At 41.5% G+C, this 23,144-nt stretch overlaps 2 protein-coding genes across 2 annotated transcripts; both read right to left on the minus strand.

Moving 5' to 3' along the window:
- Window positions 1-664: 664 nt before the first annotated feature.
- crhbp (corticotropin releasing hormone binding protein) lies at window positions 665-12,734 on the minus strand. Its single transcript, XM_061733327.1, has 7 exons — window positions 12,609-12,734; window positions 12,431-12,524; window positions 12,100-12,257; window positions 10,413-10,623; window positions 9,853-9,998; window positions 6,362-6,479; window positions 665-1,255 (listed from the first exon to the last, which is right to left on the minus strand). The coding sequence occupies exons 1-7, from the start codon at window positions 12,696-12,698 to the stop codon at window positions 1,101-1,103; spliced, it is 972 nt and encodes a 323-aa protein (XP_061589311.1). The 5' UTR covers window positions 12,699-12,734; the 3' UTR covers window positions 665-1,100.
- A 4,704-nt stretch (window positions 12,735-17,438) lies between these two features.
- On the minus strand, window positions 17,439-19,310 carry LOC133454433 (SCAN domain-containing protein 3-like). The gene has a single exon (XM_061733165.1). It carries the CDS (start codon window positions 19,308-19,310, stop codon window positions 17,439-17,441), a length of 1,872 nt encoding a protein of 623 aa, XP_061589149.1.
- Window positions 19,311-23,144: the final 3,834 nt, after the last annotated feature.

Here is a 23,144-nt window from a genome sequence, read left to right on the forward strand (position 1 = left end):
TGCTTTAACGTTGTAATTGCAAATCTTTAGTCTGGTTTCATGCATAATGGTAATAATTCCATAATGGTGTTAATAATCAATAAGAAAATGTTTTGTCTTTTGACCTGCAAGGAAACCTGGTTTCATTTCAGTTGACTTTAATTCTATGGTGCCAGTTTCCAGAAGATCCAGAATCTTTGCAAAATCTTTAGCCTGTGACATTCTCTCTCCTCCTACAGAGGACATCATGACAGATTTGCCATTTTGGTGTCAGTGATGTCATAGGTGTGACATAAAGCTGTGGAGTGGTGTGCAGTTTTCCCTGGAGACGACGGTGACGGCAGTCAAACCCACATCTGGGTCTAATCTGGACTACTTATGGCTCAATTACAGCCCTAGCAAGCCCTTTGTGGGCCAGACAGATCCAAAAGTTCATGAGGTCAATGAGCTAGACGAGAGTTGGAAAGAAGCTACTCAGTGTCCCGACGTGAGCTCATGCCTTAACGCTCCTGTTATGCTGCACAATCTAAAGCCCACTGGTGCACTTTCAAACAGGAAGTTTGTTTTAATACTCAAGTAAAAAAATTAAAAAGGAAAACAACACGCGAGTGCTTTGCCATGAAGTATAATTTCATTGCAAAAGTTATTATCTTTTTTTAATCAAACGAGGCTGCAGAATGGCCTCGAGTGCTCAAGTTTGTCTTGTTTATTCTTTTACCTATTCATCTATGACGTATCTGCTAGGAAATGACTCATCTCATTCACACAAAAAGGAGACAACATTCATTTTAGCACCATTTCTCCTCTAGAATATTGATCACAAACCAATAAATAACATTGCAACAATAATTATGTCATGAAATAAACAGTTTGTATACAAAGCATAAATAAAAACAACTGTGGTTCCATCAAACAGAGAAGGACACTTAAATGAGTCACAACAAGGAGCCAAGTGAGATGAAAGTGTTAAAAAACAACTTTTTAGATGCTTCTATGAGAGGATATATCTTTTTCATACAAGTTTAAGTCAGTATCTTTAAACTTTAGTTTTATAATGGTTCTTCAAAAATATTTGCAGTCACTATGCACAGTGCATTCGTCACAGCGTAGTCCTGTTGGGATCAGTTGTTGAAACAGAAATCTTCCACGTTGTTGAGTTTGATGGCCTCCAGCTCCTGGGCGTCCAGCAGCCTGTAGCTGAAGGACACGCGGCTCACCAGCTTCCCGCTGGACACCATCCTCACCGCCGTGTTATCGCAGCCGACCTTCAGGTGGGCTGCAGGGGGCAAGGGGGGTCGAGTCAAGTCAAGTCAAATTTATTTATAAAGCACATTTCACATTATGAGCATGGACTCAATGTGCTCAAAAATACATAAACAAACAAACAAACAAATGACAAGTTTGCAATAACAGAAATAGATAACGAGTATGACAAGAGAAAAAACAATAATAACAACCATAATTCCATTTTAACAAAAGTGCGATCACCCAGCCAACCATGAGTTTAGTCAAACGCCTGTGCAAAAAGGTAAGTTTTTAGTCTGCTTTTGAAAGTGGGCACTGTTGGAGCAGACCTTAGTTCCTGTGGCAAGGAATTCCAGAGAGTGGGACCGTAGTGACTGAAAGCACCATGAGGAGATCTAGTGTGGATTCTAGGAATGATTCTTATTTGATGATCTAAGCCGGGCATAGTGCTGGGCGGTATGACCAAAAATTTATATCACGGTATTTTTCAAAACTATATCGGTTTCACGGTATATCACGGTATTTTTTTTTTCATGCACAACTGGGTGTTAACCACATTTTCTAATGATTTGGAAAGGAATTGCTGCAGTAAATTGACTTAGAATGGCCTATTTTACTGTAATGAGGACGAAATATTGTAGAAAAACATTAATGTCCACAGTAGTATAAATACAGGTTTGCATGGCCTCACAAAATGATGCCGTTTACAATGCGATTATTTTTTTCAAGGTCCTTTTCTCATGTATTTTTTCAACTACACAAGCAATAAATCTATGGAGCCAAATCAGGGCCAAAAGTTTTGCTAATTTGAAAATAAAATTTGAACCTGAAATTTTTTTTTTACAGTTTCAGTTTTATTTTTTTCAGTATCAGATCTTTTTTTCAGTTTCAAATCTTTTTATTTCAGTTTCAAATCTTTTTTTCAGTTTCAAATCTTTTTTTTTCAGTTTCACGTCTTTTTTTTTCAGTTTCACATCTTTTTTTTTCAGTTTCACTTCTTTTTTTTTCAGTTACAAATTTTTTTTTCAGGTTCAGACTTTTGGCCCGGATCTGGCGTGGGGGGCGTGGCATCAACTGAGAGGGGCGTGGCATCATGAGTGACAGCAGAACAGAGAAGGTTGGGGACGTTCCTCACTCATGTTGCCTTCAGGAAACGTAGGTTGCAGAAGTTATCAGTAGAAGTATGAATCAACACTGTATATACACCATATTCACGTGATTGGCAATGGAAATAACTGATATTAGTGACACATTTCTGTTTGAAAGGCTGTTTTAGACCGTACTTGGCACCAATCGCAGTATAAAAGCAATAAACTATGCCAGACTGTACAGTTCAACAGCCACACTTTAAAGTTTGACATTTCCACTTCTACATACTACCAAGTACGGTCTAAAACAGCTTTTTAAACAGAAATGTGTCACTAGTATCCGTTTTTTCCACTGCAAATCACGTGAATACGGTGTATACAGTGTTGATTCATTCTTCTACTGATGACTTCTGAAACCTACGTTTCCTGAAGGCAACATGAGTGAGGAACGTCCCCCGCCTTCTCTGTTCTGCTGTCACTCATGATGCCACGCCCCTCTCAGTTGATGCCACGCCCCCCACGCCAGATCCGGGCCAAAAGTCTGAACCTGAAAAAAAAATTTGTAACTGAAAAAAAAAGAAGTGAAACTGAAAAAAAAAAGATGTGAAACTGAAAAAAAAGACGTGAAACTGAAAAAAAAAGATTTGAAACTGAAAAAAAGATTTGAAACTGAAATAAAAAGATTTGAAACTGAAAAAAAGATCTGATACTGAAAAAAATAAAACTGAAACTGTAAAAAAAAAATTTCAGGTTCAAATTTTATTTTCAAATTAGCAAAACTTTTGGCCCTGATTTGGCTCCATATAAATCAGTCTGTTTTCAAGTAGATTTTCACTTGAAATAAGTAGAAAAATCTGCCAGTGGAACAAGATTTTTTTGCTTGTAATAAGAAGATAAATCTTGTCCCACTGGCAGATTTTTCTACTTATTTCAAGTGAAATTTCAATGTGAAAATGGTCAAATAAGTTATTTTTCTGGTGTTATTTTTCTGGTGATGACTCTAAATGTTGAAATAGCAGTAAAACCACATTCATTGATGAAATGACATAAGGGATGGAAAGGAGGGATGGCAGTTTTACAGGGGGGATGATTTGGACCGTTTTTATTTCAGGGGGGATGATTTGGACCGTTTTTATTTCAGGGGGGGATGATTTGGACCGTTTTTATTTCAGGGAGGATGATTTGGACCGTTTTTATTTCAGGGGGGAGGGTGCCATCACATCACCCCTCATCCCCCCTCAACTCGAGTACTGCTCAGAGGGAACTCAGAACTTCTTCATAAATAACTCAAAAATCCCAGCGGCGAAAGCTCCGCGTCGATTTAACGTGGAACCATAAATCAGGCTTCACAGCGCGACTCACTGTGCGCCCGGCTAGTGCTCGGCGCCGTGCGCAGCTCCTCGCCGACTCCGCGCTCATATATTTAATACATTTATAAAGCCCATATATTTATAAAGCCTCACTTGGCCGAGCTCTAACGCTGAGGCCATGGTAGATTTAGGTTACACGCGGACACGCGGCACTGTTGACTTTTCCCTGCCGGCTCTGCTCACTGGCTAAACAGTCCCCACACAAACAGGGTCCAGTGGCGCTGCGTTCCGCCGCGCTGCGCGGCGCTCCCAACGTTGTGTGCGCTACTCACCGGTATTACGGTATATGAAAAATTCATATCATAAGAAAAATAAACACCGGTATTCGGTATGAACCGGTATACCGCCCAGCACTAGCCGGGCATACACTGTGCGATATTTTAAATCGTATGAGACTGCCCCATCTCACACTGCACGACTAGATCGCGGAGTTCAAAAGTTCAGAGCCCACGATTTATGTTCTCACACTGTACGAGCCGATGCTCGGATGCGACCCGTCTGCTCACACTATACGATCATAATCCTCCCGTCGGACCTTTGTGTACTGGAACTCGAGGCCGGTTTTGGGGCAGGGGTAGGCTGTTCCAACACAAACGTGTGTCCTGCCCACCTGATCAAAGGTTATGGGATCCTTTATTTTTTCATAATTATATATATATATATATATATATATATATATATATATATATATATATATATATATATATTAAAAAATATATATATATCGTTACCCCACGTACACTGCACGAGGCACGAGCAACGATTGGGTCAAAATCGGGCCCGATCAAAAAAAAGTTGCACGACTGGAAAATCGGCTCAAAACGAGCCGATAATCGCACAGTGTATGCCCGGCTTAAGGGATATATCTGGTATGTATTCAGTCAGCATGTCAACTATGTAGGAGGGAGCTAAGCCATTCATAGATTTAAAGACAATAAGAAGTACTTTCAAATCTACTCGTTGTTTAACAGGGAGCCAGTGAAGAGAGGACAAAACAGGAGTGATGTTTTCATACCTCCTGGTTTTTGTTAGAATTCTGGCTGCAGCATTTTGAATAAGCTGGAGTTTATGTAACACTTGCTTTGTTAGTCCTGCAAAAAGTGCATTGCAATAATCTAATCTACTGGAGATAAAAGCATGAACCAGCTTTTCAGAGTCTGATTGTGACAGAAAGCATCTTACTTTAGGTATATTTCTGAGATGATAGAAGGCTGTCCTGGAGACATTAGCGTGTGTTTTTGGAAGTTAAGATCAGCATCTAAAATAACACCCAAGTTTTTGACAAGCTCACAAGGTTTTACTGACAGAGGAGTTCATAGAGGGAGAATATGTTGCCTCAGAGCACTTGGACCAATTAAAAGAATCTCTGTTTTTTCTTCATTTAGCTGTAAAAAGTTTGTTGCCATCCAATACTTGATATCTGTAATGCACTGAATGAGGTCATTGACTGGGCTCAAATGATTGGCAGTAACAGATACATATAATTGTGTGTCATCAGCATAAGAATGATATTGAATATTATGATGGACCCAAGTGGTAACATATACAAATTGAAAAGTAGGGGACCTAGAATTGACCCTTGTGGGACTCCATATTGAATGCTGACAATATCAGATTCATAGCTGCCAACCGAAACAGAGAAAGATCTACCACTTAGATATGAAGAAAACCAGTTAAGAACTGAGGTCTCTGAGGCCCAAACACTGTTCAAGGTGCTGAAGTAGAATGACATGGTCCACAGTATCAAAAGCTGCACTAAGGTCGAGAAGTAACAGAATAGAGACTTTGTGGTTGTCTGTGTTAATTCTCAGATCATTGATAACTCTGACGAGGGCAGTTTCTGTACTGTGATTTTTTCTAAAACCAGACTGGTAGGCATCAAACAGGCTGTTATATGACAGATACCTGTGTAATTGCTGGTAAACAACCTTCTCCAGAATTTTCCCCAGGAATGGAAGGTTTGAAATGGGCCTGTAGTTCTCAACAGCGAATGAATCAAGGTTACTCTTTTTTATCAATGGTGTTATAATAGCATGTTTGAGACCTGAAGGAAAGATTCCAGACTGTAGGGAGGTACTATTTACAATTTTAAGTACATCATCACCAATACAGTTAAAAACATCTTTGAACAGTTTAGTGGGCATAAGATCAAGTGAGCAGGTCGCAGAGCTCAGCTGTTGTACTACTTCCTGTATGTCACTGCACTGAGTAAGGGTGAAGTTGGAAAGAGTGCTGGCACTACGGTGCTGAGCAGAGGGAGAAGGGTCACGTCCACCAGCAGAGGAAGCCGCAGTATTGTTCCTAATGTTCAGGATTTTAGATTTGAAGTATAATGCAAATTCATTACATTTATCAGAGGAGTGGAACTCAGTGGGTATTGGTCTCGGAGGATTAATACGTTTTTCAATTGTGCTAAATAGAAACTTAGCGTTATGTGAATATTTAGTGATGATTTGAGAGAAGTACTGCTGTCTAGATTGTTTTATTTCTTTGTTATAAGTGCTGAGCATATCTTTATAGATCTTATAGTCTGCCTGCAGTTTGGTCTTGCGCCACTTGCGCTCGGATTTGCTGCAGTTCCTTTTAAGGGCCCTCACTGTTTTCACAGTGACAAACTTGAAGACTCAGAGAGAAGGACAGCCTAGTGAGAATGGAGGAAAAATATCACAGAGTTCTTACTGGGTCCAGTGAAGGAGACGCAGAAGTCTGTGATGGGAAGAAGCTTGGATGTGTCGATGCTGTTTCCTCCCAGCAGCTGCACAAAATCCCCCGTTTCTGCGCATCCAGGCAGAGACCTCTGTGGAAATCGGCAAGTAACACTGGCCGTAAGCAGGATGCAGATCTGATCTCAGCACATTCAGAAGTATATTCAGTGATTTCTGGACGATCAACTAAACACCCTCCCCCAGGTGTTCCAGGTCTCTCCAAATAACAAGCCCCTTCACAAGCATGAACCCTCCCTCTGTCTCGTTTTTACCTGTTTACGCCACGAGATGGGCCGCAAGCAGATGCTGAGGAAAGTCACTGAATGTGACATGTTTGCAGACAATCACTTATTCTACCTTAAATTTCATTGACTGAATCAGCAGGAAATGTGTGTGTGATGCAAAACTTGGCAAAATAAGATGCAAACAAGATGCTTCACTTTGATTAAAGCTACTCATCTTAGAACTGTTAAATTGATTACAACAATGACAGATCGATACCTTGAAACTCTCTACTGTTAATGAATCAAAAGGTAATTTTGGTTCAAATCGATTTACCGGTACATATTCAAAAACTAGCTTTTATTTGAAAAAGGGGAAAAATGCTTCTTTAAAGGGGACCTATTATGGCATTTAATGTCTATTTTAAACAGGCCTTGAATGTCTTAAAAACAAGCTTTTGATTGTTTTTTCTAAATAAATTAGAAATTCAGCCTCTGGGCCATGTCTTTATCTTTACCGTTTCTAACCTCATTCTCTATGTGGGATTCGGAGTGGGCGGGGAGGCTATGATAATGAGGCACTGTGCTGATTGGCTGCCTGAGCCAATGACGTGATACACCGCTACGAAAAAATGGTGGAAGCTCCGGCCGGCAGAGTTAAGGCTGATTTATGGTTCCGCGTTACAGCAACGCAGAGCCTACGGCGCAGGGTACGCAGCGATGAGCACCGTAGGCTACGCTGTACCCTACGGCGTAGGCTCTGCGTCGATTTAACGCAGAACCATAATTCAGGCTTTAAGCGATGCGAGCGAGCGTCAGCAACAAAATCAATTCCATTCCTTTATATTCTATTGGACTCTCCTAACTGGCCGCAGCAACGCAGCGGTGCAACCTTTTGAGCTGAACATTTGTCGGACGCCCTGCTTCTATTTTCTTCCTGTCGCTCGCGTTGAAAGCCGGTTGAAAGCGCTGTAGGAAACAGTCATGGCTGATCCAGTTAGTTGAAATGAGAAGTTATCTATATGATACCTCCTCATTTCACTACAAAAACCTCAATAAAGTGGCAGCTGGCTGGAGGGAGATGGACAGAGAGCTTCCGATGTCACGCAGTGCGAAGCGATAGTCGGACGCTCGCGTGCAGTTAGGACAAAGTGTTTAGTTGTGGGCGTGGTTTGCATTTTGCATTACGTAACAAAAATGCGCCGAATCTGAACGGCTTGTAGAAGCCACATCAGACTGGATGGCTCATCCGGGCGGCTGTACAGATACTGCAGAATTTGGTTGCTTTCCTCCTTCTCTGAGTTGGCAGGCTGAGGGGAGACCACTTTATATATGTTAAAGCAAGAGAAAACGTGTTTTTCATAATAGGTCCCCTTTAAAGTTGTGAAACATCTAGGACAGTGTTTCTCAACCCTGGTCCTCGAGGCACCCCTTTCCAGCATGTTTTAGATGTTTCCCTGCACCAACACACCTGATTCTAATTAAAGGTCCTCATTAGCTTGTCACCAAGGTCTGCACAACTCTGTTGATGACACTTTTATCACGGTGTGCTGAAGCAGGGTAGCATCTAAAACATGCAGGACAGGGGTGCCTCGAGGACCAGGGTTGAGAAACACTGATCTAAGATACAACTCCAAAATCCAAAATATGTTCAATTTAAGACAAAGCCATTACAACCTCAGAGGGGAAAGTATATACAGAAAATCAACAATCAGAACCAACACCAAACTAAGATGCACTACAGTGGCAGCGGTGGATGTATGGAATAAATTAGATATAGATTTGAAATTATGTAGAACTTTAACTTTATTTAAAAAAACATTGAAAAGAAGGATGATTTCCTTATATTAAATTAATGAGTGGCTTGATGTTGATTTGGGTATTTATTTATTTAATTGGTGATTTGCTTTGATTTTTTAAGGATGAAGGTAACATGTAGACTGCACCTTTATTTTAAAAATCTTTCATTTTTTGAGGAATGTTTGTTATCCCTACAGAGGCAATTTGTTTTACGGGCAGTCTTTCTCTTACTTTTTGCTTTTATTTTATTAATTTAATTAATCTTTTTGAGGGTAGGCAAATAATAAGCTTTGCTTCAGCCTACCCCTTTTTCGGTCTAGATGTTATTTGTTTATTTGTATACTGGAAACTTTTTTGTTATGTTATCTTTGAACAATTGAACGTTTTCTTGTTGTCAGTTTTACTCTTGGTTTTTTATTTTTATTTTTTTTGTGTCATGACCGAAAATAAACTAAACTAAAAAAAAAAAAAAAAAAAAAAACTCTAATTCTGACACGCTTGCTTTCTAAACATTTACTGTTTTTACCCAGTTGGAGGCGGCAGGACAAGATAAGTTGTCAAATATGAGAGCAGACCGAGGGTCCACATGTGACTCGTTCATCAGTCACAAACCCAGAAGAGAAAACACCTGCAGTTCCTCTACTGACCACTAGGGGCTGGATCTAAAGGTCAATGTGGTGGGTGAATTTTCATTCCACAAATGTATGTATAATTAGTGTATTTTAGAGTTAGTGTGACAGCAGTCAATGGCGTTAACAACTGACTGTCACTGATAGCTAAGAGCGTCATTACTCTTAAAACACGGGGACATCAGTGAGAACATCAAGCTGATTTTAGTTATTTCTGAGAGACCTGTGGAGCTGCATCTTCAGGCAGTTATAGAGATATACTGTAGAGATCTTTATTTTGCTTTTATGACAACAAAATGTATACTATCTTATAGAGGCTGACAGCTGTTTTCTTGGAAATGTGACTTCAAATATCTATCTTTAAAATAAATAACATTCCTGTAACAAAGCATATGTACTTACAGTTGTGGATTTTTGGTTCTTTGAATCAAATTTGAATTTTTTTTGGATGATTTCTTTTTCTTTTTGTTTCTTATAACACAATTTTATTGTCAGTACTGTTATATTATCTTGGATAATGTTTATAAATGTTGAAAACTCTTTGCCCCTGAGTCAAAGAAGGGCAAAGCGTCAGCTGCATTTATGACTGGTTATTGGAACTTTAAAGGGAACTTCAATAAGAATAAAAATGCTAAAATGTTTTTTTTACTGAGTAAAGAAACATAGGCTTCAGGTTTTGTAAAGACATGACTGTTTTTATGAAGCAATCACTCTCTGATATGAGTTTCCTAAATTAATTTCATGTCATCGTATGAGCATTTCAAGAAAACAAGGAATTCTGAGGCCAGGTTTGAGTGTTTGCTGGCTTTTCTCACCTTGGGGGAGTTGCTGTGGTGTCCCAGGCTGAACTCCGAGATGTCTATGGCTACCGGGAATATAATGGAGAAGCTGCAGTTCCTGTGCAGCTGCGGGCTCAACATGGTGTAACGGCCCTCTGGTGACTGCGAGATGACATTACAGGCTGCCAAGACACAAGAAAAGATGTTCTTTGAAAGGATACATCACTTCACATCTGGGTCTGGTCACTGACACTTAAAAGACCGGTACTCAGATATTTTTGCTGCATGGGTTTGTTTTGTCTTTATCATTATATCTGATTTGCAAACACCAGAAGGTGGTTTCAGGGGGATTATGCAATGTTTGCTTAATTGCAAAACTCATATGAACAAGTTCATTTCAAGTTCACCAATTAAAAAAAAAATAACTGTTGCAGTGGCAGTCTGTCCCCCACGAGTGTTACTGATGATTAGACTATCCCACCAAGCTTGAATCGTCACCACACAATTGCACATGTTTTGCTGCACAAAAGGTCCATTCCCTGAAACAGCTCCATCCGAGAGCACTTGGGTTCACTTTTTAAATGAGATTTACTCACGGAAGGCGTTGATGTGTTTCCTGACTGTCAGGGTGAAGCTGCTGCCCGCACTGTGCACGCGAAAGAAGACCATGGCCACATTCTGAGAGGAGCGCACGCTTGTCTTCCCTGATCCGGAGTCACAGTAATCCAAGTAGCGCTCATATGGAAGCAGTGGGTGATCCTGGGAGCTCGGGAACTTCTCACCTTTCATCACCCAGCCGTCAAACACCTTCATACAAAGAGAAGAAGGAAAGACACTTAATGAAAGAAGGTTTAATCCTTTATGTCGACACTTTAATGACTCTTGGTTGCTTAAAGTGAGCAGGTTAACACAATATGTTAAAGGAGCCTGGTCGAATCAGGTATGGTTTCTTAATCTTAATTGAACCCACTGTTTGGTGGCATAAAAACAAGAACAAATGTACCAGAAAACCAAAAAAAACTCGCATTTCACCAGAAAACAAAAAAAATTTACATTTCGCCTACATTTTGCCACAATAAAAAACTTGCATTCCGCCAGAAAATTGAAAAAACTCACATTTTCCCAAAAAAATCACATTTTGCGAGAAAACGAACTAAAATTTCGTCAGAAAACCCAAAGCTTGCATTTCTCCAGAAAACCCAAAATAATCAAAACAAACTCCCAGTTTACCGAGAACTAATGTGGTAGCAGAGGTGTCAGACCAGGCCTCATTGGCATTATGGTTTAATGTCAAAAGGGCTGGTTGAACTGCAAGTACAAGACTACTTAAATGTAGCTATTATTAATTATTATCATCATTATTATTATTATTATTATTATTATTATTATACAGGATTCCCTGTGCATTTAACTATAATTGTTGAATATAAATGAATTATTATTGAAGAGGTGTAGCAGAGTCTTGATGAACAAATCTACCCTTAAACCACTAAAAAGATACTTGCTCATCTCCAACTGGCATGAAAAGGATTTTGCTTCCCATTTATCTTTAAATTCCCTTCCTTCACCGTATGACTTTTTATTTGTACATCCAAGACTTAATCACAAAAAGTTGCATAAATATCTTCATTTGAGTACTGCCAGATGGGTAGATCCCATCACGGTGCAGGTACCAAAATCAAGATGTACTGTGAAGCATATCGTTATGGTTACTGAAACAGAATTGTACTGCATTATACGTACATAATTATCTTTGCAAGTTCTGGCAGGACAGATAAAATCAGGTGACAGTGGTCAAGTTTGACACATCTGTGGTAGAGTGTCCATGTTTAGGCATTTCTGATAAGAAGTGGAGCTACCTTTGAACAGCCGTGCCTGGTGGATGCAGCTGATGTGAATTTCAAAGTTGTTTTTTTTCAAAACTTTGTAGAGTGTATGATTACGTTCTATCAAAAGTCATAGCACACTATTTCCAACTCAGTCTGTCTGTTTGATATAATTTGGGTTGTTTTTAGTTTGTTTATTTATACCTAATTTTTCTTCATTGACACATAAGGAGAAATATGAGTTTTAACATTTTTTTACACTTTAATATTTTTCTTAAATTAATTTTCATTTTGATGTTTGTTTTTATTTTTGCTTCATGCTTGCATGTGTGTCTTTCTTTCTTTTTATGATGGCATGAAGTAAAAATGTGTTATCATTCACCAACTCTTCCTATACCATATCAGATGTTGATGATGCAGTTTGAAGTTTTTCACATGGTAAATGTTGTCATCTTACTGTGACGAAGTCTCCTACGCCGCAGTCGATGTCAACTTTGTCAAAATCCACAGTGATCACTTCGTCTGGTTCTGCCATGAAGAAAGCGGCGCAGCTCAGCTGAGGACTGTCTGCTGAGAAGGTGAACTGACCCTCCACCGCGATCATGTCCAGACAACCTGACGGACAAAAACTTGAAGACTTGAAAGATGGAAATAAAAACATGACATGTGCTTTACATGATCAAATAACTTAATTATAACTATATTGGGAGAGTAACATAATTTGAAGTAATAGGCCAGGTCCAATATATTAATAAACGCAATTTTAAATATTTGTATGGAAGACTTACGCAAAGGACGGCGGTACATGAACGCTTCAGGCGTTTCCCTCCTGAGTTCCGAGTTGAAAAATGAATATAAGTCATCTTTTGAGATTTCGTTGTTCTGCAGGAAAAAAAGCCCAAAGTTTAAAAATGCATCTCCAAACGTTAAAGGACCAAATAAAATAAGGTTTCAAACGTTTCTTACCTCGATGTATCTTGAGTGTCCCTTGAGGACGGACAAACACAAGACCAGGACCAAGAGCTGCTCTCGGAAAGTGCGCTCCATGACGCGCATCTCTGTGTGCTCGGCTCACCTGAGCAGACAGAAGTAGCCTATATCCGTCGCTCTGCGCACAAACATGCTTTATATAAGACCAAATCTTGTTAACGACCGACCGACAGACCAACCCCCCCAGCCACCCACCCCCGACCATCTGCGTGGTTGTGACGAGAGCAAGGGGGGAAAGGAGCGAATGAGAGAAGAGATGGACAGCTGATGCCATGTGAGCGTCAAAGTCAAAGTGCGTATTAATTAAATCTTATCTCCTCCTAGACTCTCAGGAGATTCTGTGGCGTCAGTACACAGATGAAATGTAACATTTTTGTTTGTTTCTTTCTTCGTAGTTTATGGAATTAGAATCCGTGAGTATTTAAACGGACAAACCAATAATGAAGGTATAGTAGGCCTATATCATGGAAAGATGTCGGGGGCAGAAAAAAAAAACACAATAATAATCATCATTCTTTGAGGGGATAATTAGATAAACAATGAATGAACATTTCATTGAAACCATAAGATTTCATGACATTAAGACCATAAAATACCTGTCCTTGCTTATTTCGGCAAAATAATGCCCAACCACATACTGCACTAGTGTCAACGCTAAAATCCCACATCAACTAAGATATGGGGACAGATGTGAAAGACTTCCAGTGCATCTTTCATCTGATTTCATCTAGACTTTGAATGACGCACACCTGTATTACAGTAGCTAATGAAATGACTGGTTGATGATGCATACCAGTAACATCACGATGAAATCTTTTTCCCTAGCCTACTGTACACAAGCTTGTGTGACAACATATCTGTGATAACGGCACATTGTTCGTGGGTAGTGCATTGGCGAGCATGAAGACCTCACCAGTTTGTGATTTATTTGCTGAAATTGTAGGACAGGAGATGCAGGGAGGGTAATACTGAGTGAGTCAATGTTTGTAGTCCTCACAACAGTGAGGTCGAACTCATGCAACAGCCCGCCTGGTTTATGCAGCACTCTCTTTGCGCCCTGGGTACATTCACTAAGCTGCTTACACGCCTGCCGTGTGAGATATGGTCATAATCAACCCTCAGGGCCTTCGTCGCTGCAGTCTCACACTGTGAAAATACAGTACTCCAGCCAGTCCAGAGGAAGGCATCAAATGCAAAGACTCAACAGAAATTTTTTCTCATGCAATTTATTGTGAGGAAGCATAAATGTCCAATTATAACACAAAACTAAACAAGTCGCATATCAGACTGGATTAAATTAGTTATCAGTTAAGAATTACACAACATAATTTCATTTTTCTGATTACGTCACCACAGATTTGGGGCTGCGTTCAGAAATACATTCCAGCATGTGTTAAGGATAATTCCCCGATTTACTAAATTAAAGAAACTCATGACTGCTCAAAAGTTTTTACCTGCAATAAGGTACTTTAGTGGAAGTCAAGGGCACCGAGTGCACATCTTCCACCTGTCTGCATGCTGTTCCCGCCAGTCTGCAGGTGCCTCCAGCTGTTGAAAAGGTCAGTCCGTCAAATGTACAAATTGAACCTCGGTGTAATTCACTTTTAAAAGAAAAAAACATGTTTGTTTCTGCAAGATAAGCCATGTGACCCAGGTACATACAGCAGCGTAATATTAAAATTCAGAAAATCCATTTATTGTCACCTGGAAGGCAAATCCAGCACTCTGCATTATATATTCTGAGCAAAATCTCACTGCAAAAGTAATAGGTTTAAGTCAATATACCTGACGGCCACTTTAAATATATGTATCGCCATAAACATGCCGTTCATAAAGGTGAAACACACAGAGAACAGAACATAGATTGGCAGCGGGAAGGTAAAGGGCTGTTCTGCGGGTTTAGGTTTTCGACATTTTTGTCATTTTTGTAGCACTTTATATTTGACGTACAGAGACATGACCATAAGGATTTCTATCTAAATTACCATTTTTACTGCTGTTCAAACAGAGCATATCCCTATAAGTGAGTATGAACAAGATATTTTTTCCTTCTAATTTTATCTCAACTTAAAAAAGGTAGAATAAGTATTTCCACGCAATTCCTCAACACTTTTTCAACTATGCCATTTTCATGCACAGGCCTTGCTCCTACAACTGGAAACTGAGTGGGAGCAGAATTCATGATGGGGCGTCATTCATCAGGCACTGTTGGAGGGAGGAGCCACTTTTTTGTGTTTTATTGTTTTGTTAAAAATATCAACAGACGTGACATCATCGGATTCAGGAGGAACAATGCGGTTTTCGTCCCGGTCGTGGAACACTGGACCAGCTCTATACCCTCTGCAGGGTGCTCGAGGGTTCATGGGAATTTGCCCAACCAGTCTACATGTGTTTTGTGGATCTGGAGAAGGCATTTGACCGTGTCCCTCGTGCCATTCTGTGGGGGGTGCTGAGTGAGTATGGAGTCCGGGGCCCTCTACTAAGGGCTGTCCGGTCTCTGTATGATCGAAGCAGGAGCTTGGTTCGCATTGCCGGCAGTAAGTCAGACTTGTTCCCAGTGCATGTTGGACTCCGGCAGGGCTGCCCTTTGTCACCGGTCCTGTTCATAATTTTTATGGACAGGATTTCTAGGCACAGCCAGGGGCCGGAGGGGATCCGGTTTGGGAACCACAAGATTTCATCTCTGCTTTTTGCAGATAATGTTGTCCTGTTGGCTTCATCGGACCGGGACCTTCAGCATGTGCTGGGGCGGTTTGAGGCCGAGTGCGACGCGGCAGGGATGAGAATCAGCACCTCCAAGACCGAGGCCATCGTTCTCCACCGGGAAAGGGTGGCGTGCCTCCTCCGGGTGGGTGGAGAAGTCCTGCCTCAGGTGGAGGAGTTCTAGTATCTCAGGATCTTGTTCACGAGTGAGGGAACGATGGAGCGTGAGATTGACAGACGGATCGGTGCAGCGTCCGCAGTTATGCGGTCGATGTACCGGACCGTCGTGGTGAAGAAGGAGCTGAGTCGAAAGGCAAAGCTCTCGATTTACCGGTCAATCTACACACCTACCCTCACCTATGGTCATGAACTTTGGGTAGTGACCGAAAGGACAAGATCGCGGATACAAGCGGCCGAGATGAGTTTCCTCCGCAGGGTGGCTGGACGCTCACTTAGAGATAGGGTGAGGAGTTCGGTCACCCGGGAGGAGCTCGGAGTCGAGCCGCTGCTCCTTCACATTGAAGGAGCAGCATCTGTACCGGATCCTCCTGGACGCCTCCCTAGGGAGGTGTTCCAGGCATGTCCCACCGGGAGGAGACCCTGGGGAAGACCCAGGACACGCTGGAGAGACTATGTCTCTCGGCTGGCCTGGGAACGCCTCGGACTCCCCCCGGAACAGCTGGAGGAAGTGTCTGGGGTGAGGGAAGTCTGGGCATCTCTGCTGAGGCTGCTGCCCCCGCGACCCGGGAACAGATAAAGCGGGAGAAGATGAGTGAGTGAGATGAGTGAGAGTGACATCATCCAGACATCTCTGGACAACCAAACTGCTTCTTTTGAAAAAAAGACAACTTTAAATTTGATAATAAGCTATCCCTAATATTCATGTAGTTCTGCTTGGTCAGGAGCATTTAACCTAAATACAGAACAGGTTACCACGACAACCTTGAATGGTAGGTGAACACTATTTTGTATTAATTGTGGGATAATCTTAAACATGATGTTTTCATGGTAGTTGTTGTGTTGCCTAAACTTAGCTGAGTAGTTTTAGTGCCTAAACCTTACCAACTTGATTTAATGCCAAAGCTCAGCAATGATTTACTGTCAGCTCTGCTTTTTCATCTAAAAAGGGGCTGCAACATTGGGCTTCCTGCAAATCAATTTAAACCTCTTCATCCTATACTGGCTCATGCAAGTCTGCTGGAATCCAGTTCCCTTTCGTTTAAATGCAGCAGTACTCCCTAGATAGATGTGGACCCATTGTTCTCGACTTCACAACTGTCCAAAATCAGACAGATAGTCTTCATTTAGCAGAAATCCATCAGTTACCTGAGCAGGTACAGTAAAGGTGGGGTTCAGCAGTGGTCAAGCAGAAACTCCTGGCTGTGTCCCACAAACATGGACTGATACTCAGTAGCAGGTACAGTTGCACGTGATCAGTGATCTTTGCCCCTTTTGGCTTACCATACTATTATCCTGATCTCGCTCACAAAGCAGGTCTCTCTCGTGGCTGCTTTTTGCTATCAGGCTACTTAGTTCTGCAACTGCAAGGGATTGATTCGTCAAGATGAAATTACTTCCTTATGAGCTTTGTCTATTGAGATTTTAACATTGTTCATAAATATGAAACCACAAATCAGCCTTCTCCTCCTCCTTTCTTCTCTGAGCAACATTTTTTTGTAGCTTACATCAACTAGGGTATGCCATTAGGTTTGTCATGGTTTAGGGCATTGGTCGGCAACTGGCGGCCCGCGGGCCAAAATTGGCCCGCCTCCAATAATATCTGGCCCGCCAGATGACATTGAAAATCTGATAAATATTTTTTTTAATTTTTAATTTTTTTTTTTTTTTATTATTATTTACTATCACAAAAACGACAATTTCATAGAGAATTCAAAGCCTTTATTTAGAAAAGATAAAATAAACGTAGAATCTTCTTGATTCCGGACGCACACCGGATGGGAACGTGGGACGTATGCGCTTCTGAAATTACAGAGCAAAAAAAAGAAAAGGAGAAAGCGAAAATAAATTACTATTTAAATAAAATAAAGCAACAATGAATATATCTAATAAAAACAGTAATGGCAGTCTTAAAAGATTACTCACTTAATGGGAAAACTGGCATCTCCCTTCAGTCACGATCTTTTGGATGTCTGGAGATATGGATGTGACTTTAACCCGCAAGCAGTTCTCCAGATTTTTGTGCGTCAGGCGGTTCCTCTCGTGCGTCTTAATGGCATTCATAGACGAAAAGGCCGACTCGCATGTGTAGGTGGAGGGAAACATCGTCAGCACATAAAATGCGAGTTTTTTGATCCAGCTGTACTCATCTGAGCATGTCATCCAAAAGTCATCCACCGATTGCGCACTTTTGAGCGCATCACTGACGAGGGAGGTTGTTTGGAAATCAATAAGCTCCATTTGAAATGCGGCCTCATCCAACAATGGGATGGTTTCTTTAGCCAGGGAGGAGAAATCCGCACTTCGGACAGTGAGAGGGTCACGGACAAAAGCGACGATGTCCCTCGGGATGGAGTAGTCCTCAAACCTGGACTTGAAGTTGGCCCGTAGCTGTTGGATGAAATCCACCATCAGTCCTGTCACTTCTCCCCGCACCTGTGATTTTAGTGTATTGAAGTGCAGGAGCCTGCCAGTTGATAGGTCTGACTGGAACAACTCCAGTTTCCTGGTGAATGATTCCATCTTTTCAACCATGTCCACTATGGTTTTGCCTCTCCCCTGTAGCTGCAGGTTAAGCTGGTTCAGATGGCCAAAAATATCTGTTAAAAATGCTACATTGGACATGGACATTTCATCTTGGAGAAAGGCAAGGTGGTCGTCTGCAGCTCGCATCTTGCTTAATCTCAGGAATGCCTTTACCTCATCCAGTAGCGCACAGAAGCGCTCCAGCGCTTTGCCTTTACTCAACCAGCGCACGTCGTTGTGGAGCAGCAGGTCATCGTGAGTGGCATCCTCTGATTCAGACACAAGTTGTCTGAAAAGACGGTGCTGAGTGCTTGATGTACCCCTGATAAAATTAATGATGCGCATCACTTTATCCATGACCCCCTTTAGCTCCCCACTGAGCCTGGCGCACAGGACACTCTGGTGAATGAGGCAATGCAATCCGTGCGTTTGGGGCGCGATCTCCTTCAGTCTGCTCACCAGACCTCTGTGCTTTCCAAGCATGGCCGGTGCCCCGTCTGTCACGATGAGGTTGATTTTCTCAAAGGACAATGAATGCAGCCTGAAGACTTCCTCCAGTTTGTTAAATATAATTTCTCCGGTGGTGTTCCCCTCTAATGGAATTAAAGACAGCAACTCCTCCCTGAACTCCTTCCCATCAAAATATCTCACATAGACACACATCTGGCTTACATCTGTGTTGTCTGTGCTCTCATCAATGGCCAGAGAAAAGTAATTGGCCTGACTCAGACCACTGAGAATGACTCCATGCACAGCATCCGACAGTGCGTCTATGCGCCGGGTAGCGGACCTCGCAGAGAGAGGCACCTGTTTCACCGAGGCAATCACGCCATCCATTGATTTATCAGTAGCCAGCTCCTCCAAAACTGCCACCATTACCTCTTTAAAAATCTCTGCGTCAGTGAATGGTCTGTTGTGCCGGGCGAGCACCCATGCTGCTTTAAGGGACGCACTTGTCACTTTTTGTTGCGCTGTGAGGCCTCGTACCAGGATCTTGCTGCTGTGCGCATAACTGGCTGTCAGAGCTTCAAGTTTGTGCCTCCTTGTCCCTGTCTGGAGCGGATAGGCCACTTTGAAGGTGCCATGCTTTGTGTCGTGGTGCCGTCGGATGTTGTATTCTTTGCAAACTGCAACAACTTCGTTGCAGATGAGACACACAGGCTTGGCATTTATAAACTCAGGTAGGATGAAAGCATACTTCTCTTTCCACTCTTCTTTGTACGTCCTACCCTCGCTGTCAACTTTCCTCTTCAATCCTTTGGACAGTGACATTTTGTCTTATAACTAGCAATGGTTGCTAATGTCTCTGTGCGTTCCCGCGACGAGGGGGTGCTTTTCACGGCAGATGTGCTGGACACCTGTGTGTCAGTATCATCGATCTATTAATAGTATCAGCGCTGACAGACTGCAGCTTCGCCTGATTTATGGTTCCGCGTTAAAACGACGGCGTAGCCGACGCGTAGTGTCGCGGTGCGGTGTGCGTCGCCGCGTACTCTACGCCGTCGGCTCTGCGTTGGTGTGACGCAGAACCATAAATCAGGCGAAGCTGCAGTCTGTCAGCGCTGATACTATTAATAGATCCATGATACTGACACACAGGTGTTCAGCCACCGGGAGCAACAAAACTTGTTAAGGAGCATCAAACTCACTCTTATCTACGCGGAAATAACGCTAAAATATAAAGAAGGCTTCCCAAAGTGTGATCTATGGTGAAATAGGAAAATTAAGATGTGCAACTCTTCTAAAGGTGAGACATGCATTTAATTGACTTCATGGCGCCAGCCTTGGCGTTTATTATTACCCAAATGTGGAATGTTTGGGTCTGTCTAATTTCGTCAAATTAAATTTGGAGATTCACCGTTCACATTTGGTATGCGTTGTATGAGAGAGAGATGGAGAGGGCGAGGGAGGGAGGGAGAGACGTGGTCTGTACGTCGTTGTTTTTTTTTTTTTTTTTTTGCAGTTTGGGTGCACAATACACTTGTGTGTGTGTGTATTAAAAAGAGATTTTGCAGTATGTTGTGTAATTGAAACTGGTTTGCTGTGATCGTTGATGGCAAACTCATATTAAGCATTTACATCATATTGCGTTCTTGAACGGCAGTTTGTGCCCCCCCGCTGGTTATTATGTGCCCCCCAATTAGATCTGTTCTGCCGCAGACTCTGATTATCACCAAGTTACTTATGGTTTCATAACGCAGCCACAGAGTAGCGCTAAAGCAGTAATAGCACACTAATAACAGTCTGTAGCAAATTCAAGTTACTTTATTTAAACTAATGACTTTCTTAAATTACTTTTTTGTACAAGATATAATAGTATAATAATACTAGTAGCCTATAGATAAGGGGGAAAAAGTTTTGTTTAGTAGAAAAAAAACATGTTTCGCCTGATTGATGTGATGTTCTGGCCCGCCATTCAGTTGCTCCGAAAAAATTTGGCCCGAGGCCAAACTTACTTGCCGACCCCTGGTTTAGGGTTTTGTGTTATACTTTTAGTTTTCGTGTTTCTATTCGGATCTGGTTTGGCTTTAATGTTGGTGTTCTTGGGCCTTGTCTTGTTTTCTTGCCTCTGTCCTTTTCTTGCCAGTGTTTCTGTTCACTTCTCTTCCTGTTTAACTTTAGGTCTGTCTTTGTCTTGTTCTGTATTCTTTCCTTGGTCCGTTATTGTTTGCTTCCGCGTCTCATCAGCCCTGTGATTGTATCCTGTCTTGATTTTTCCTTCATCCCAGCTGGTTCGTCTGTTTTTCAACATGTGGTTGTCCTCCTTGCTTGTGTGTTTTCTGGCTCTCTGGTTTTCCCTCATTTTGGATTTTCTTTTCTCTTTTTTTTTTTGGAGGTGTTTTGGATTTACTTTTTGGATTCCTGGGGCCTGTTTCATAATGGAGGTTCAACAAACTCCGACTCAATAAACCCAGAGTTCTCGGTTTCAGCAAAGGTGTCTATAGTTGGTTTAGTCACTTCTGAATACTCAGTACTCTGAGTTACTGCCACAATAAAAAGCCATCATCAGTGGTGCTCCGATACCGTGATTCACCATGGCAACACGTAGAGAGCTGAAGTTTTAGTCCATTAGAACTAAACATTAGTTCAATCATATAATGAATATAATCACATATCCAGACAAAAAAAAAAGCAACACGGCTGCTGCAGCAAAGGAAAGACAGTTGACGGAGAAAATTGAAGAGCAAGTGAAGGTGTAGATGAATTCAAATATAAAACGACTGTTTTGTATGAATGTAGTATATTGTTGTCAATATTCATGATATTCACTGTCGGTGCTGTCCTGGTGGCGAAGATAAAAAAGTAACTTGAAATGGTTGAACACGAAGTAGATAAACACATTTCAGACAGGAAACTCAACGTAACAGTTGTATTCATGACTTCACCCAGTCACACTGATAAATGCTAAAGAGAAGTTCTTTAAAAACCATCAAGGTGTCACGAGTGCTGACACAAATGTGACATTCCATCATTCAGAAATCCCTAAAATGCGTGTTGTTATATGATCAGTTGTCTGATTAAGTTGAACTAGCTTGTGAAAAAGAAGGGTTTGGGTGGTTCTAATTCAATTTAACCTGCTCTTGATCAGAGTTTACTTCAAACTTCAAATGTAGTTTCTTAAACATGTGTTGAAGCATACAGGAACTGTTCATCTTCAACTTGACTAGATGTGATTAAAATCTACACACTCCAGCTTAAAAAAAAAGCATGATTTTTTTTTTTTTACAGAGGAACATAGAGAGCAGATGATGATTTATGTCAGTGTTTCCCAGTCCTGGTCCCCAGGACCCCCTGTCCTGCATCTTTTAGGTGTGGTTTTGAATCAACACACCTAATTCTAATTAATGGTCATCAGCTTGTCCTCAAGGTCTTCAAAAATCACAGATAAATGATTTGTATCAGTGCTTGCTAAAGCAGGGAAACATCTAAAACATGCAGGACAGGGAGTTATGAGGACCAGGACTGGGAAACGCTGCCCTCTGATGTGGCTAAATCTCCACGTTTCTGTTGCGCTAACCCATCCTCCTTTTGTTAAACCTGCCTGCTCATAGAAAATGTTTAGCAGAAAGGTTGAAGCTTGTTGAATTTCTGTTTACTCTCCTGAGTTTCACAAAGAGATGTATTAATCTTTGCAGATGGAAATGCATGGCTGTTGGTAGCCTAACCACAAGATGAATCTCGTGCAGATAACACTACATCCGATAATACATATTCAGACCATGCTGCCTCACAGGATCCAGAGCCAAGCGCCGTGCCTGGACTGTGGGAGCCTTGTATCTGCTCCCTCCTGACACTGACAAACTGCCTTCATTCACTGCAAGTTGCATGTTGGTGTAAACGTGAATCTTGTAGAACCCCATCTGCCTCCATGTTTTTTTTAATAAGAAAATTGCATTTCTTATCACATCATAAACTGCCACGCCGTACTGATGATGCACTTTGGTGCTCAGAGAATACACTGAGAGGTAGATGTAAAAGTCAAAGTTTAAAAAAGTTTTAAAAGGCTTCAGTGCTATCTCCTTCCTTTCCATCTCTTAAATTATCTTATTTTCTCCATATTTTACATACAAATTGGGGAAAACTGACTGTACTGTCACACAAGATTGAGTTCCTGAAATGAGAAAAATCTTGACCTAAATTGAGAGAATCTCTATAACTTTTATAACTTAATTTCCTGGAAAACTGATCCGTCAACCATCTCTGAACATACCCAAAGACTTTCCTCTAAATAAAACACAATCAATTAGGGTGCTCATTTGAGTTATAGGATGGTCATATTCCAGCTGCTACAGGGCACATGAAGGCTACCAGACTGCCGGTAATACGATGCATGTCCATTTAATCCAGCTACGACTGAAGTATCCACACAGCATTAATCTGATTTAATACATTTTACCTTGTACAGGTTCAAGTAGTTAGAAAATACAGTCCACACAGCTCTGTCTTAGGCCGGGTTCACAATGTGGGATTTCAGTTGTCTCAGATGAAAAAGCGACGGATGGTGCCTACTGACGACCAAAAACAGATGTAATCTGTGTTAAGGCTGCCTCTATTAACCCCAGCTGTTTCTTGTTTTCTTTGATGAAACCCTGATTGTCGCTGCTT

The sequence above is a fragment of the Cololabis saira genome, chromosome 11 (genome assembly GCF_033807715.1).
Source record: "Cololabis saira isolate AMF1-May2022 chromosome 11, fColSai1.1, whole genome shotgun sequence".
In the NCBI taxonomy this organism is placed as follows: Eukaryota; Metazoa; Chordata; class Actinopteri; order Beloniformes; family Belonidae; genus Cololabis; species Cololabis saira.